General features: G+C 31.9%; 1 protein-coding gene across 1 annotated transcript in view; it reads right to left on the bottom strand.

Annotated features, from left to right (window-relative positions):
* Positions 1 to 1373: 1373 nt before the first annotated feature.
* The window catches only part of Casd1 (CAS1 domain containing 1), a 42990-nt gene continuing 25167 nt past the window's right edge, over positions 1374 to 19196 (bottom strand). The window contains exons 11-18 of the mRNA XM_027955442.2: positions 15358 to 15477; positions 14372 to 14528; positions 12910 to 12989; positions 10428 to 10529; positions 8120 to 8260; positions 7564 to 7641; positions 4510 to 4602; positions 1374 to 3724 (exon numbers count right to left, since the gene is read on the bottom strand). Of these exons, the coding sequence (XP_027811243.1) occupies positions 3458 to 3724; positions 4510 to 4602; positions 7564 to 7641; positions 8120 to 8260; positions 10428 to 10529; positions 12910 to 12989; positions 14372 to 14528; positions 15358 to 15477 (1038 nt within the window). The 3' untranslated portion in view covers positions 1374 to 3457. The remainder of the gene's footprint in view (positions 3725 to 4509; positions 4603 to 7563; positions 7642 to 8119; positions 8261 to 10427; positions 10530 to 12909; positions 12990 to 14371; positions 14529 to 15357; positions 15478 to 19196) is intronic.

The following is a 19196-nucleotide window of genomic DNA, read 5'->3' as shown; positions in this document are numbered from 1 at the left end:
AATGGATGTCATAAGTTTTTGTCAATCTTTGAAACTATCCTAAATATAACCAAAGTTAAGATTTACAATATTTGAAATAGTTGTTAATACCAACTCTTCAGGTAATGAATCAAGTTTCTTTTCTTCTTTTTTTTTTAAGCAAGAGAAGCTATTAGGTTGGAACATATGAAACTGTCTGTTATGGTTTAGATATAAGGTGTCCCCCAAAACCTCCTCTGTGAGACAATGTATGAAAGTTTAGAGGTGAAATGATTGGGTTATGAGAGCCTTGACCTAATTGGTGCATTAATCCTCTGATAGGGATCAACTGGATGTTCGTGTGTCCCTGGAGGAGGGTCAGTAGGGGCATGCTCATAGGGTTTATATTTTGTCAGTGGTGAGGGGAGTTTTTACTCTGCTCCCTGGTGTGATGTCCTGAGCCAGTTTTATCTGCCACACTCTTTCACCATGATGTTCTGCCTCACCTTGGACCCAGAACGGTGAGGTCAACCATCTGTGGACTGACACCCCTGAAACCATAAGCCCCCAAATACACTTTTCCTCCTCTTGTTCTTGTCATGTCTTTTGGTGATGGCAGCAAAAAGCTGACTAAAACATCAATTTTGTAGGTAAAAAAATAAGAGCAAATAGCAATTTAATATTGTTCAGCAGAAAAATCTTTAACTTGGTTGTCCCAAGATTTGCTAGATTGATAAAAGTACAAATTTAAAGAAAGAAGGTCATTCTCCTAGAAACTGCAAACATTCTTTGAGACACTGACTTTCATTTAGTGTCTATGCCATGAAGGCCCTGCCCTCTGTCCTATGGATATCCATCTAGTCATCCTTATGGTTTATAATTTAGTTTTTAAAAAAATTTTAAAATCTACAGACACACCTAAGCTTAAGAGCTTCCTATGCTGATACCTGAAATATAACATTTGTGGGGAAAAAAATTCACCCATTTAAAGATTTTTAATAGTTAATTTATATTACAGCTGACCAGTAAGATGTTAATGATATTTTACTACCAGCACCTAAAGCAACTAATATGATCTTTCTCAGAGGTACAATAAGTGATTTTAGGTGTAGGCTGACTTTTTAATACTCCTGCTGGCTATCCACAAAATGGAAAGGTATGGCACAAGGAAGAAGGAAAGATCCAGGTAGAATTGAGTCAGGCAAGTTCCTTTTGGAGCCAGATGGCTGATTTCTGAATGTAATTTTTATTACAGAAAGCCTAAGTGAAGAAACTTTTGTGGTTTTTACCTCAATTTTAGCATATCCAAATATTTTTTTAAACATCTTATTTAAAAAAAAAAAAAAAAAAACATCTTATTTGAAGAATCTCATGACTGAGTAAAGAAACTGGTCAGTACATAAATCAATGCAGAAAAAAATTTAAGATGTTTACCATACACAGATGCTTATCATTGTGCCCACTTCCACAATAACCTCTTACTTATAAAGACATATTAAATAATTTTAAGTATAAATATACTATATTTTAATTATTAAATATAGTTATACCTAAAAAAATAATTTTGTATATTAAATAAGAACATGTGATGAAGAAATAGGGTTTACCAGTTAAGTTTTAGGCCTGAGTTCAAATAAGAGAGAAAAGCTTATATATAATCACATGGCAATCACTACTGAAAGATGTAAGTTACTGGTCATCTTTCTTTTTCAATTGTTTCATCAGGAAGAATCTTTTTCAGGTGATAAAACTTACAAGCTAAATTAAAATGCACTCTACTCATTGGCAAGCTACATGAGCAAGAATAATGTGATCACAGTACTTGGAAGTTTTTGATTTATAACTGTACTATTCTCTACTTATAAGGCTGCAGTCTAGGAGGCAGAGCAATGAATCATTACAATTGTCTATCCGGGAAATGTCAAAAGATTAAGTAAGGGCAGAAGAAGAGAGAAAAGGAAAAAACACACATTTCTGTCCAAGAAATATTCCTCAATTAGTGGAAACATATCAGTAGCACATAAACCCAGTGCTACAGAAATAATAATTAAATTTTAAAAATATTCAAGTAAAACTACATATATACCATGAAGCTTAAACTTTCTGGTAGAAGAAGAGATTATCCTTACAAGCACTAACAACTAAATTATTCCTTACTCACTGTAACTTAGAGATCTATTCCTGTTTAATGAGTTTGAAAAAGCACACTGAAAGTAAAGAAATGAATTAGAAACCTGAACCAATTATTAACAGATCGAGCTTTTTAAAAAAATGAACATAAGTAGTTTAATTGATCCTTTGCCAATACAAAAATAAGCATCCACAGAATGTTTATTTACTGTTTAAATTACTCCACATTTTTACATACTGTGAACAGAAAATATATTTTACCTCACACATAGTAAAAGCAAATAAGTGCAATCTTTCAAACATTAAAAATCATAATCAAATCTGTACAACAGATAAATAAACATTTACCTCTAACAGTTAGCTTATAAAAAAACCAAACAAAAATTATTTATTGACCAAGTCACCAGTTTACTTAAAATTCTACTACAGTCAAACATCTCCATCATAACAACTTGAATCTTTACTGCACATGTTTAGACTGATAAATATTTTTTTTTTTTTAATGGGAGGGATAATAGGAAATACCAAAATGGTTATAAAGAACTTTCCAAACATTGGAAATAATATACAAAAATTAATTAGGGAGGGGAAAACATTAAACCACAGGGTAACTGGTATTACACTGCTAGAGCTTAAGGAAAAGAAATGGGTGTATGTTTGCACTGAAAAGGAAAATTTGGCCTTTTTATAAAAAGAAGCAATGACAACATCAACAAAGATAAAACCCTGTCATGGAGCCTTATAACAATTCTGAGAGACAAAGGGTACAAAGATTTAGACTTGTATACCTGACAACTACAGTAAGGACAAAAATCATGTCAGCAAACATGAACAAGCAGAACATGAATACATATAAATTAAAGGCATACTGTTCATCATTCCATGTCATTGCACATAAGAACACAATACTGCAAGTCATTCTTGAGTAGAAAAGTTTTCAATGAAGTAGAAGTTCCACAATGAAGACAGGCACAGACAAACTTATTACCACAAATTTAGTAAATATCAAAACAGTGGTGTCACTAGGCTAATTATATTATCTATACTTTGTACTGGAAAGGTAATCATTTCCCTGCCTTCATATGTTAACTTAAAATCATTATAAATGGAAAATAGCTCCAGTAGAAAAGACTTTTCACATGCACTCCTATGTTGCATTCTGGTTCATCAATTTTTTCTTAGTATTTCACATCAGGTATGTACACTGCCGATATATACAACCACACTGTTCAACAGACATCCCTAAACTGTTCTTTTGCCACATGTTTGTATTTACACAGACATTTGTATTTCCAGATAGATCCTTTTCTTCTCCAGACAGATACAAAGTAAGCCTGAAGAGTTTTAAGTTTTTTGAGATTTTAGGAACCTAATGTCTTGATTTATCTTGAATGGACGATAAGATGAGTAGTCCACAAAAAAACGCAGCTATACATGCCAACCTTTTCAAGAGAGATGAGTTATCTTTAGGAATAATAATCTGTGCAAGATCATTAGTGATCTGAGAAATTTCATGTGCCACACAAACGAAGATGAAAGTGCTGACAATGATGTTGAGCATAGGGTTTCCAGGTATGAGTACCAAAATACCCCTTGTGTCGGCTGCCAGCCATATGTGATACTGACAAATAAACAGCTAGGAGAAAAAATATTTGAAGTTAGACATGTACATAGGGTCCATGAATAAATCACAGTTTTTCTTAATTTACTCAATACTGGTCCTGAAAAGTCCAGTGCCATTTACTCTCCAGAATTCCAACCTCTGTATGCTCTTTCTTACAAGTGAAGCTGAACAAAATGAAGACTAACTCGAGAATGCAAATTTTTCCTACTTTAAAAGAAAACTTAATAAACTTCATAATATTAAAATTAATCTGATTATGATATAAATTCTATTGTTTTAAGACATTCTGTTTTAAATAATAAAACTTAGGCTATGCAGTATGTATCTACTTAAACTGACTTCACAGGTAATATTATATTATGCATCTCACAAAAATGTAATGAATTTAAATATTTTCCCACAATTTTCAATCATAATAAAGGTAAATTTTATTATGATAAGCATCAATAATCTGAATTACAGAAACATGTTTAATTATGGAGATGAACAACGAATCAAAATCCCATTTATATCTGGATGAGTATTTTTCTCTTCTGATCTCAGTATCTTGTTTGTGCTCAAATGCTTAAGACATCATGAAGAATGTTTCGAAATTATCTTCATCTAGTCATTTTAAAATAAGGCTTTAAAAATATTCTAAAGTACTTTAATGTTTTTTAAAGTTCTGAGTCTTTTCATAATTTTATAAATAAAATAGTTCTGGTTTAAAAAAGGTGTGTCAGTTCTACACACTCACATTGTACACTCATACACAATATCTGGTTGTGAAACATAAAGCAAAATATGAATGCACCAACCTCTAATGAAATTTTTCCAAACCAAGCAAAAAATGAACTGTAAACTGAACGGGCATATCCAGGAATATTCCTTATTAGGATGAAGGCTAAAATCTAAGGAAAAACCATACAGGTAAATTTCATTAACATATTTATTAAAAAGTATTTTGCATAAAGCTTTTCCTTTCAGTAAAAAGTTTGTTCTTTATGTTCTCAAATTTGACACATATACATATAACTTTGAAAAGGTGATGTGACCATTAAGTTGAGAAAATTATATGAGGTACTTACTACAGCATACATTGCAAGTCCTTTAAAGAAACATTAGGTAATTAACAGTATAGGTAGTATACATAAGTGGTTAAAAAAAATCATAAAGGTGAGACCTAAGTAGAATCCTCAAACATAAAACTACTTAATAGACTATTATATTTAAAATATTACATAAGTTGTGATATAAAATACTAGAAAAATTGACACATATAAATCATTAGCCTGAGGGACAGAAAATGTGGAGATAGTCACATGACTCTTCCCTTCTTTCTGTCTGTAATCTATTATTTTCCAAGATGTATTTCATTTCTTTAGTATGTTCAAATCTTTCATTTTGTCATATTCTTAGGAATGTTATTGGGGGAGAAACTCAAAGAAATAATAACCATGGAGAACAAAGGTGAGGTCTGAAAATTTTTTCTTATTACTTTAACACAAACATAATGATAATGTTTAAAATCTGACCATGATTTATCACTTGCTGGGTACTGTGCTAAGTATTTAACATACATTATTTATGGTTAATCACCTGTTATACAGGTAAGCCCTTTCTGAAATTTCTAACCAGACTTATAGGCAAACTGAAAAGGTTGAAATTCAAGACTAATACATAAGCCTTCTGATGGGTCAGGGAAATAAGTTTCAATAGAATACTAGAAATCTTTAATATGCTTAAAATTTTAAAGGAGCTCCCTCATATTATATATATATATAATATATATGTATGTATATGTATATATATATGTGTGTGTATATATATGTATATATATTATATTACATATATATTATACACACACACATCCTTATGTGACATATAATCACAATGTCCTATGATATACAAATACACACATACACACTCAATACACACACACACACACACACACACACACACAAATACATACATCTGTTCACACCTTAAAGTAAGAGTGAAATATGGGGCCTGGGATATAGCTCAGTTGGTAGAGTGCTTGCTTTGCATGCACAAGCCCCTGGGTTCAATCACCCACACCACCACCACAACAACAAAAAAAGTGAAATATGGTCTGGAATAGAATGTAACCTATAGTATATGAAGCTACTTGGATGCTGTTGACTTTTATAATGTGGGACAAATTTTCTTGAAAAGAAGTAGCAGTTGGGCTAGGGTTGTGGCTCAGCGGAAGACTGCTCGCCTTGTATGTGAGAGGCCCTGGGTTCAATCCTCAGCACCACATAAAAGTAAATAAATGAAATAAAGACGATATTGATCCAACTAAAAAAAAAAAAAAAAATATATATATATATATATATATATATATATATATATATATATATATGAAGTAGCAGTCAATGTAACTTGTGCTTGCTTCAAAATGTATGTTTTCAGTACATTCTTTTAGTCTGCAATGGAGAAATTAAAGCTCTCATAAAAATGGTAACTGTGAAAATAGGAATATATGGAGGATGGAGTGCTTCTATTAGTGTCATTCTATGTGCTGGTACCCTCTCCCTTTGCTTTTCTTATGTTCTTCTGTATGGGTGCACTGTAATGCTAATGTTCCCTCCCATCCTGTGAGTCATGGGGCTGATATATGATATACAAAGCATTACTAGTACTGTCTACAGAAGTCATGAAAATGTTACTTGAATATAGCATAAAATTTCATTATCAATTGAATTTGGAAAAATCTATCATCTGCTTGGTGCCACTTAGTATACAAAGGTTTAAAGAAAACAAAATAGTCTCTGTATGGAAAAGAAAACTTAAAAGAAGACTCTCCAGGAACTCTCCCTGCTCCTCTAGGTTGGTCTACTCATCTTTCAGACTTCAACTTAGACACTATTTCCTCTAAGAACCCTGCTCTGAAGTCAAGATAAGTTAGAAAGAACTTCTATATGTTTCCAAAGCAATCTGTACTTAATCATCCCCATACTAATCACAACGTACTTACTACTAGAGGTGCTATACCTCTGCAAAATATCAATCTTATTTTAGTTGTCTTCATCTCTGTACTAATTGCATACTTTTCTGGATTTTGGCTCTCTGAGTTCCAACCTCAGTGCCCTTTCTTCAAGTTCCTTGAATATACCATGCTCCCCTCCACTACAAGGCCTAAGTTTTTGCTTCCCACTGTGCCTTCATCCTTTCATTCTCAGTTTAATTTTCCCAGGAAAATCATCCCTGGCTCCTGATCACCTTCCCCTCAACTCCAAGTAGGTCTCATACCCTTATTATATTCCATTATAGCATTATGTATTTATGCTCAGACTTATGTATTTATCATATTATTACTATCTGTATGATAAGAATGTAGGCACCATGAGGGTAAAAACTATGCCTGATTTGGGAACCACCGCATCCCCGGTATAATATCTAACATATAGTATAAAAAAATTGTTAAATGAATTAAAAAAGTGTTAAATATTTACTGACCCATATCTCTATTAGGGTGTAATTTTCTTGTGGACAGGTTTTTATATGAGAAGGAAATTAACTTTTCTTTTTTTTTTTTGGTGGTGCTAGGCATTGAACCCAGGCCCTTATGCATGCAAAGCAAGCACTCTACCAACTGAGCTATATCCCCAGTCTGGGAATTAACATTTCCTAAGTGACAAAAACTGAGTTACATGATTTCCACATGTTTAATACAACAATTCTGAGAGAGATTTTAATAACTCTATTATTACAGAGGAAGGCAGGTCTTGAAAAGATTTAGTTACTTCCCTACATTTTCTGGAATTTGAATTGAAATCTCTATCTCTAAAGACTATGTTGTTATAAAAAATTAAGGAGTAAAATTTTCCCTAAATCAAGATAATTACCTGCACCACAGAAACAGATGGGTGGAGTTCATTGCACTCTGCTTTGTTTTTACAACTGCTAGCCCAGATGGAATAGGTCTACAACAAAAAATGTACCCATAAGTTCACAAAAATAGGTAATTCTTAAACAGGAAATTCTCACAATTTTAAAATAGTTTTCTTCATTTAAAACATTACAGTTCCAACTATCTGCAGGTGTATTCATCAATATTCTAACTTTATTGTGCACACAAGAAAACAGGGGAAAAGAGATTTGTGTTTTTCTGGAAATAATGATCATAAAACAGTGATATCAAACATGAGCTCTTCATGTCAAACACTTTATAATATATTTTTTGCCAAACTGAATATAACTTTTGAAACTCCTATTTCACTGAACTCTCAATTATTCTTTATAGAATTTATGTGCCACTTGGAAACTATAAGGTTAAAAATGGAATTTTAAAAGTATATATGTACTTATTAAAAATAACTGATTATGTTCCTATATCTTAAAGTTCATTTTCTATACCACTTAAGATTTTGGTAAATGAGAAGATTATATCTTAAAACTTACCAAGAAAGAAACTACTGAAATAAACAATAGAAAGTTTGAAATTTTGTTTGAAAAAAGAGGTTCACCCTTTCCTTCAGAAAGTACTTGACGCTTCTGTAAAGCCAAATAAATAAAAGCAAACAGCATTCCATGGAAGACTACCTGAAAAAGAGAAAATCTGTTTTTAATAGATACTTTCAAAACCTAGCAAATATATCTGGTTAATAAGAACTATATTAATAACAGTAAGTAGGTTGAAAGCTTTAAAATTTAGAATTCCTATCAAGAAGCTAAACTTCAAAAGTAAAACTTTAAACAACAAAATAAAGCCGATGATAGTTAAGAAACCACCAGCAACAGACAGGCAAACATGTCTGGCAAAACTATGAGATAAGGGCTGGGGTTGTGGCTCAGTGGTTGAGCGCTCAGCTAGCAGGTGTGAGGCCCTGGGTTTGATCCTCAGCACCACATAAAAATAAATAAATAAATATTAAAAACAAAACAAAACAAAAAACTATGAGATAAACCTGGTTCATTTTCAGCAATCCCACTCAATGTTTACTCAAAATCCCAACTAAAATTTAGTTTTCTAAAGTTAGAATCAAATTTAGTTTTCTAAAGTTAGCAATTGTAACAAAGGCAATTTACTTATTTAAATTTTGTTGGTATTGGGAATTGAGCCCAGCATGCTAAGCTACTGATCTATACCTACAGCCCTAAAAAATTAAAAGTAATAAGAAACTCTTCTAAAGAAACATGATAAAATTTAAATATACCCAACAATGATAAAACATTTTTTACTGATCCTTTTAGTCAAATAAAAAACAATACCACCAAATCATTCTTTTAAAAAGGAGTATATGCACATAAGAATGAAAAAAATGTTGGAGCAGAAAGAACATGAACTTTTTTGTGTATGTATGTAGTCTTAAAAAAGACATACATACATACATACACAAAGACAATGTGAATTATTACTACAGAACAAATATTTGTGTCCCCCTTCCCAAATTCAAATGTTGAAACATAATCCACAATGTGATAGTTTTGGAGGAGGAGCCCCTTTGAGAAAAGAAAAGGTCATGAAGATGGAGCCTTTATGAATGGGATTAATGCCTTATAGGGCCCTTTTGCCTTTTCCATCATGTGAGGACACAGCTAGAAGAGAGCAGTCTACAGAAAGTAGGCCCTCACCAGACACCAAATCTGCCAGCACCTTATCTTGGACTTCCCAAGAGAAACAAATTTTTAAATTGTTTATGAGCCACCCAGTCTATGGTATGATGTTAAGGTAACCCAAAAAGACTAAGGTAGGTATATCATGTAGAGTACTCCCATGAGACTTTAGCAAAGATTTTTTTTTATTTATGCAGTTTGGAAATGCAGTGAAGTACATCGGAAAGAGCATAGGTACTGAAAACCAGGAATGTCACAGAATAGATAGTAAGAAAACACTTGTTGAAAGAAAAAAGAAATTGTTGTTGAGGCTGGCTTTGAACCTGCAATCCTCCTGTCTCAATCTCGGGGGCAGGGGATTAGCAAGGATGGTGGAATGTGATAGACATTATTACCCAAAGTACGCGTATGAAGATACGAGTTGGGTGTCAAAATACTATATATACAAATAGAGAAATGAAAAATTGTGGTATATATGTGTAATAAGAATTGTAATGCATTCCGTTGTCATTTTTTTAAAATCAATTTAAAAAAGGGACAAAAAAAAGAAAAAAGAGTCAAAAGATGGAAAGAAAAGAGGAATGAAATAATATTTATTGTTTAGTATTTTCCAGTGCTGTACTAGATGTTCTATATTTTCTCAGCCTGTTAAATCTTAACCATCTTTCAAAATTAAGTTCATGGAACTTAAGTTCATTCAACTCACTGCTTTTCTTCTTTGCATATATCTACCATAAAACCCATATCACATAGTTTAGTATCCCACTATAACTAGTTATAGTGGATTTTAAACTACATTATTAAGGCTTAGAAGCCCAGTAGTACATCTTCTTAATCTTTAATATATACTTCATCACACTAACACCTAGGACATGCACTGAAACTTAGTAAATGTATGTTTGTGTGTATATAAATATGTGAATCACCTATAAGTTAAAATTATAACTCAGACAAAAGTCACTTACTTCATAGACAACATTTTTACATTTTCCTGCTAATAAATACACCCACGCATGGGTGGGTTTGGACTGCTTTGCCTTACTAAATCAATGTTTCTTTATTCTAAAATTAGTCAAAACTAGACAGAAAATCTCCAAATCATTTTGTAACAGTATAATTTGAAAAGGCAAAATATCATAAAGTAAATACATACATAACGGTCTAACCGCCATCTGAACCACCATTCATATACATTCCCTTTCAGTTCAAAACACTTGGACAATGGCCAAAGAGAAAAGATCTTCTCAAATGCACCCTAAGAAAAGAATCCAAAAAAATATTAAGCTAAGATGATATATGTCAATACTTGCTTTGTAAGCCTATTGTAAAATTTAGTTTTCTAAAGTTAGGATCAATAAGGGTTCATTCACAATTTTTAAATTCTATTCATTTCATATGAAAATATGACTTCATTTGAAATTCATTTTAAAATAAATTTACCCATGGCTAATAAAATGACTTAAAGCTTTTTCAACTGATTTGGATTTCACATAAAGCTACTGACACTGCAAAAATTTAAAAAACTCTAGTAATTAGGAAATTATTTTTTTCAAATTTTTAGTCTAATATACAAAACAATTAATATTTACTAATCTACCAGAAAAATACAAAATAATTCCACTAATATGTTAATACTATTCCAAAGAATGATTGTTAACGTTAAAATATAGTTTTTCTTCCTCTAAATGTCCTTAGTAATCTATAATTAACTACTGGAGTTAAAAGAGTGCTCTGAATTAGTCACCTTACCCAAATGCCATTACTAGCCTTTGAAACAGTTTATACTTTTACTTTGGTCAAGTTAGTGAATGGTACCCTCTTAGTAATCTGACAGCTGGAAAATCTGGGAATGAAGAGGCAGAAGTCTTGGGTACATTCCTGCACATTAATGAAGTCTTTTAAAAAAGAGAACAAAACCCTCAATTTCTAGGGTAAGGAATGATGACAAACTTTATTAAGGAAAGCTCCATTTTTATCCCTAATGCCACAGCATATGGCTTTAAAAAAGTTATTAAAAAACAAGGAAATAAATGAAAATAATATTGTATTTTAGGTAATGATGGATCCTTAGGTCAGAAGAACTTTATTACTTTATAACAAAATGCAATAATCTTCACTTAAGCACAGAATTAAGAAATGCATATAGCACATTAAAAATAGGTTCTATTAAAATCTACAGCTCAGAAAATTAAGGATAATTTTTACAGAGTTGCAACCTGAAATACACTGAAATATAGCTATGTTATATATATCTATATTAAATACAGATATATGTATCTCATAGATCACATGTGTAGCATATCTGACAATATATTTGATATATTTATAATCTAAACTTTTATTATGTGATCAACAAACAAGTATTTATTGAGCATTCATTTTAAAAAAGATAGTGGGCTACACTAGACTATGTGCTTTTTTGTTATCCAATGGTCAACACTGACCTAAAGCTGAGGAAACCTTTTAATATCTTCTACTGAATCAGCTTTCTTTTATTTCCCTTAGAAATGCTCACAGAGTATTGGGAATATTAATGAATTAATGTCATGTAGTCATTCCTGTTGCCTATTTTTTTATGCATTTGCCTGTTGCTTTCTTTTCTTTTTTTTTAATATTTTGCTTTTTAGTTGTAGTTAGACACACTACCTTTGTTTTATTTATTTTATTTTTATGTGGTGCTGAGGATCGAACCCAGCACCTTACACGTGCTAGGTGAGTGCTCTACCACTGAGCCACAACCCCAGCCCAGTTGTTTTCTTATTACTTTATCTCCTATAAAAAACCCTGGATGTCACAGAATAGAAATGTTTTAAGTACTTTCCAGTATGAAAGTAAGTACAAAATCCTCCCTTTCCTACCCCAAATCTCTCCCCAAAACATCCTTGCAGAATCACACATATACACAATGTATCTACAGTGTATTTACACCTGACACAATCAGGTATAAAACAGTGTTGGAGATGTGAGTAAACTGTAGAATATGTCAAAACTATAGGCATTCAAATTAAAATATTTTGTTATAAATATCATGCTGCCCAAATAGCATGCCTGTGGGGTAGATTTAATCAGGAGTTAGTTAGACTGTCACCCTGACAAAATAACAGAAAAATCCCAACCATCAGAATAGGGGGATATAAGGTCAGAGATGGGAAGATGACCAAAAATTTTAATAAATTAAACATATGACACAAATACAAATCCCTCTTCGCCTAAGTTGGTTTTACTAACTGCCAAAATTTTACTTCGTGCAGTTACAGAAAAATCAAGTTACAGTTTGATGCAATGAATAATGCACAAACTAAGTTACAAATTCTGTCAAGAGAATTTTGATTTCCACTTAGAGTAGTGTCTTATAAGAGGCATTCAATAAACGTTTGATTGATCAAAGTCAAGTAAAATGGATCTTGAACAATTGCCAGAGGAAGAGCTTTAAATTGCTCTTACAACAAAAACAGTGGTAACAAAAGTAGATAGGTCTCAAAAGAACTATACTGAGTAGTCAACTACAGAGTGACACTTTTATTACAGTCATTAAAAAATGAAGCTAAAAAAAAGCTCTGATTCTTCTCACATACTTTAATAGACTTGAACTTTAAAATAAATTATAAAATATAAACTGAAAAGACTGTACCAACCTGAGAATATGCCAAAAAACATATGCATAACAGCAAAAAGCCTAGTTTCAACAATAAGCCAAAATGCCAGAAACAATTTCCTAAGAGAGAAAATATTTAGTTTACTAAGAAATAGAAATTTATATTAGAAAGCATATTAAATATTCTTAATTTAACATATTTATACCCTGAATAGTTCTTAAAATAATTTAAGGCTGCTTATAGGGATATGCAAAATATAACTACATAGTATAAATTACAGTAAAAGAAAAAAAGGCAGAGGATTCTTGTGATGAATGAGGCTACAACATATAACTGACACCCTATGTACCTGCTGTTCATGTACTATAAATATATTTAGAAATTACATCTGGGTTCAATTATACCTGTCCATTATCAAAAGATACAACAAAATATAGAATGATATGCTCAATGTACTATTAAAAACTCATGCTGAATATAACTTAGGTAATATTGCTTATAACACTGAAGTTTCAAGAAGAGAGTTTAACCTCTCTAATGGACTAGGATTTAATCATAAAACATATTTTAACATGCAGATTTTAAGTTATGTGTTCAAAGTTTGGGTATATTGATTGTTTAGCTGATTAATATGCTAGGTTTGTAATTAATATGTTAGGTTTGTAATACAGAAATTACACAATAGAAACTGCACAAAGACACTAACATTTACAGAGGATGGACCTCTTTCTTGAAAATTATTCGTTATTATAATGAACACCAATGGAAAAATATTTTTGATACACAACATTTGTTTGAAAGTTAGAAACATTTGTAAAAATAAAAATTTCGTTATTTTTCCAAAAAGGGGAAGATTTCATTTTAAAGATATAATCTTGAGAGAAAAAAGCACTATATAAATGACCTTGGCCTTACTTTGAAAATGATCAATAACAGGGTATGGTAAATGTGAAAATAACAACCCTTTGAACACTTTAGTTACTTATATATAAAACAGGTAGATAATAACTGCTTAAATGGTTGTCTAGATGATAAAGTATGCTAATGCTTTTAAACTTTGACAAAAAAAATCTACAAGTGAATGTTTACTCAAAATCTCAATATATTTAAGAAATATAAAAGGTGCTAATATTGAAACAAGATATAAGGGGCCTGAAGCCATATTTGGCTTTCCCTTTTCTATTACAGCTACTTTTACTCTGGCTCTTTATAAGGCAGTATGAAAACTGTTTCAATTAACATGTGAAATTGTTTTAAAAAATTTAAATTTAAAAAACAAACACACACCAAACATAAATGTAAATTAGTATTCTGGAGTGTTATATTACATTATATTATATTCTACAGTGAGTGACTTACATTTTAGAAACAATTTTTTTTTTAATTTCAAAATATGAGAACTACATATAAACTGTCTACTTCTCTTAATAAAAATAATAGCTTTTAGTGACTAAAGAGAAATTTAACACACTGAAAGAAATTAATAAGAAAGTATACTTACCGTTTGCTCTCTTTTGGATAATCTGTGGCCACAGTGCTAAAGTAACATATATGACCATGAACCACACAGTGACCAAGGGAACAAAGTAATAGAATTGATAAGGCCGATCCATTACTATACATAACACCACTACCAGGAAATTGAGACGAAATAAGACCTATTAAAAAGGAGAAGAAAATGGTTTACATTTCAAGATATGTGAAAAGCAAAGACAGATTTTCTCTGACAGAGTATTAAGACTCAAATGACAGTACATTTTACTAATTTTTTTTTTTTTTTAACAATCACTGTAAAGAGCTGATGCATCCTTATAATCCTTATATTAACTACATCCTAGCAAAGTCCTAGCCTGAGTTGTCTGGCTACAAGTGCCACCTTGTTAAATGTAGGGGGAAAAACTGTGACCCTCCTTCATAGGGCTATAGGTAAGCAGTGATTAGATGACCTCGAGAAAAGCGTGCCTGTCTCTTGCACACAAATGATGTTAATTTACCCAATTTGGAATTAAAATTCAGTATTGTTTTAACTATGAAGTAATATTACTCAAGAGAAAAAATGTCCCTGGGGCCTTTATAACAGTCTTTCAGATACCTGTTTGAAGTTACTCAAAGGACAAAATTTGAGTAGATTTAAATAGTGCTCTTCCACTTACTATGTGACTTTGATTATTTAATCTCTCTGAACCTCAGTTTCCTCATTTATAAACATGAAGATAACTAAGAGTTGCAACAGAGGATAAATAAAAATAATGGTTAGAAACTACTTAGCATGAGGTAGAAAACAGAAATCCTCAGAGAGAAAAAACAGAATATAATAGTAATTCCAGGTAACTGTGCATATCTCTACAAAACTAAATTAAAAATGTTGTTCCTTGTGGATCAGTGCTTTTATTATATATTCATAAATACTCTCTAAATTATATTTTCCTTCTATCCCTACAAAAGCATGTTAAGTTAAAAAAAAAAAAAAAGAGAATACATTCTTACCTGACATACTCTATGGATTCCAAAGTCTCCTTTTATCCAAAAATATGAAAAATGTCCATACCCTGTCTGAAACAGATATGCAGCAACCAGAACTCGAATGTGCATGTACACAGGCAAAAACTGTTGACAAAAATAGATAAAATATAAGATGGAATAAACTATACCTTGTATCATCATAACAAGTACATTTAATGAAGATAATAAAATAGCATTTTAATTTGGTATTAGATCAATGACAAGATTATTCTCAATAGTTAAGGATCATAGCAGGAATTACAACAATGTAGATTTTGGAATCAGACAGGTGTAGATCCAAAGTCTAGTTCTGTCACTTTTTAGCTATATGACTTTGAGACTTCTAATCTGCAGAATAGCTCAAAATATTAAAAATATTATCATTTCAACATGCAAGGAGATATTTTGCATTCCTTTTTTATATAAAGTTTTTGACCTTAGTATGAATTTATTATAAATAATCATATTTAATCTGTGATGTATTTCAAGTGTATAGCACATCTTAATTTTTACTACTTGTACTTCAAGTGGTCAATATGGCAGAGCTACCACAATGGAGAATCTAGCTCTGGAGCCATTTTCTTGGGTTAAATCACATCTGATGGCTCTACAAGTACTTGAAAACAAATGTCAAACCTATGTTAACTATCCCCAATGACTCCAACCACTCTTCTTATAACATGTTTTCAAGCTGCTTTAATACTGCGGCTGAGACTGCAAAGTTGGGCTTGATTATTATACTAAAACAGTAAATACAACTAACTTAAACTGAATTAAATACTATCACAACAATTTTCTAAATTCTTACCAATGTTGGCCTATTATAAACTTCATGAAATATTTTTCCTTTTTTTTTCTTTTTGGGTACCAGAGATTGAACTTTGGGGCACTCAACCACTGAGTTACATCTCTAGCCCTGTTTTGTATTTTACTTAGAGATAGGGTCTCACTGACTTGCTTAGCACCTTCCTGTTACTGAGGCTGAGGCTGGCTTTGAACTCTCTATCTTCCTGCCTCAGCCTCCCAAGTTACTGGGATTGTAGGCATGCGCCACTGTGCCTGGCTTTTTCATAACTCTTTAAGATACTTATGCTAACAGAAAAGTTCTCAGACCAGTACAATGAACATCTATATAGCATGGTGAAAAAATTAAAATTATGTTATAGAATATGTAGCAGCACTCCTAAATATTTCACCATGTTATCTCCTAGGAAGAAAGGATAGTTTCTTACATGACCACATTATAGTGATCATATCCAAGAAATTTATATGAATATAATTTTATCTACTACACAAGCTCTACTTAAATTCTGATTATTTTAGTAATATCCTATATGATTAAAAACTGCTTTTTAATCTAGGACTCTTAAATCAAGGATCATTTGTATTTAGTTGTCATAGCTCTTCAGCATCTTTTAATCCCAACTGTTTTTCTGGACTCCTAAGTCTTTCATGAGTTCAGTGTTTCTTTTAACAAAATTTTAGTATTAAAATATATATATGGAATTTTAACTTCATTAGATTTAATAATTAAGCTGACTTCTGGTTCTATTGTTTTACTAGTGTCCCCAATTTTTCCTCACAAACTTTCATTCAGGTCTCCTTCTGAAACTTTGAAAGGAAAAACCACTACCACCACCACCACCACCACCACCACCACCACCACCACACACACACACACACAAAGGCACAATGGAACACAAAATCATCTCTTGTCCACACATGCATACATACATACATACATATTTATACACAAATATATTTATTCGTGTCGGGGGGTACTAGGGATTGAACACAGGAGAGGAACTCTACCATTGACCTATACCCCTAAAAACCCTTTTTCCTTTTTTATTTTGAGACAGGGTTTCATTAAATTGCTGAGGCTGGCCTTGAACTTGTGCTCTTCCTGCCTCAGTTTCCTGAGTCACTGGGATTACAGGCATGTGTGACTATGCCATGATACACTTTTTGGGGGAGGGGGTGAATAGCAGGGATTGAACTTAGGGGCACTCAACCACCAAGCCATATCCCCAGCACTATCTTATTTATTTATTTATTTATTTATTTTAATTTTTGTAGTTGTCAATGGACCTTTATTTATTTATATGCAGTGCTGAGAATCAGACCCAGTGCCTCCCTCGTGCTAGGCAAGTGCTCTACCACTGAGCCACAACTCTAGCCCCCCAGCCCTATCTTGTATTTTACTTAGAGACAGGGTCTTACTGAGTTGCTTAGTACCTTGGCTTTGAACTTGTGATCCTTTTGCCTCATCCTCCCAAGCCACTGGGATTATGAGCATGTGCCACTGCACCTGGCTACATATTACATTTTTAAAGCATGTTTGTACTAACAAGTACAATGTGCCAGACCATCTGGGTTATTTTAATAATTCTGTTGAATTTTGACAGTTTTTCTCTTTTAGCATAAAAACAGTATAACTAAAAGTTTGGCATATTTTACTCAAAATATTCCATTTATTTATTTATTTATTTAAATTGTAGATGGACACAATATTTTATTTATTTATTTTTATGTGGTTCTGAGGATGGAACCCAGGGCTTCATACCAGCGAGGCAAGTGCTCTATCACTGAGCTACAACCCCAGTGCCTGTACTCAAAATATTAGATTAGGTAATAAAAATAATCATGGCAGTTAAAAAGTTTTTAGTGAGGTTAATGTCTCAACGATCTAAGAATCAGGTCCCAAAAACATCTATATTAACAATGTTTTGCTAATGTAGGAATAGGTAATTTTTTTTTTTTTTGAGAGAGAGAGAGACAATTTTAATATTTATTTTTAGTTTTCAGGGACATAACATCTTTGTTTGTATGTGGTGCTGAGGATCGAACCCGGGCCGCACGCATGCCAGGCAAGCGCGCTACCACTTGAGCCACATCCCCAGCCCAGAAATAGGTAATTTTAACCACAAAATCTTATCTAATACAACAAGGATATATTGATTAATCATTATAAATGATCTGTTAAAGAAAAGTATATCCTTCTAGAACAGGTTTTTTTTTTTTTTTAATTATATATTAGAATGTATTGGGATGTAGCTTAAGAAGATATATTAGAATGTTAGGCTGGTAAATGATTATAAGAAAACCCAAATTGCCTTCATTCTTTTATGATTTAAATCCTTTCTAGAATCACTGAATCGAGGAAGTTAATCTGCCATTAATTCTTTCTACCTAATTTTTTTTAATAGTAGTATCACCTTTTAATATGTCAGCAATTAATTATGTCTCTAAATGGCATTTTCAAACAAAACACTTTTTTTCCCCAAATTAATTCAGTCTTCATTCATATGTCAGATATTTCTAGGATTCAATATTCATCCCTACATCTTTCTTAGAGAACCTAAGGATTTATCCAATTAATTCTCAACTAGGTTTACAAACTAAATCTTACCATCTCCATTTTTCTTTGTTTTGGATCTCTTTTACTTTCCTGGCTCAACCAGAGTTACTTAAATCCACCATCCCCTTTCAGCTGCAGTAATGACAGAATTTTCACTGCTCCCACAAATATATATATCATAACCAGTAAAAATTACATTTCATTCCTTTGCCTTCTACCCTCCAAACAAAACATCCATAAAATCACCAACAGTTTTTGGAAATAATAGAGAAAATGAAGTATAATATTGTTTTCAAATTTTTAAAGTCATCTGAAAATACCCCAGTGATAATATTAGTTACCTTCTTAATTGGCTGCTATTAAATTTTCAAATTACTCTGTTTTGAGCACTTTCTCTTCTTATCTTAATTTATCATTGATTCAAATACTGTTTATAGATATGTGCTTTATTTATTTATTTTTA

The sequence above is a fragment of the Marmota flaviventris genome, chromosome 1 (genome assembly GCF_047511675.1).
Source record: "Marmota flaviventris isolate mMarFla1 chromosome 1, mMarFla1.hap1, whole genome shotgun sequence".
In the NCBI taxonomy this organism is placed as follows: Eukaryota; Metazoa; Chordata; class Mammalia; order Rodentia; family Sciuridae; genus Marmota; species Marmota flaviventris.
The sequence above is the reverse complement of the archived record's forward strand: the minus strand, read 5'-3'. Positions and strand labels throughout refer to the sequence as shown.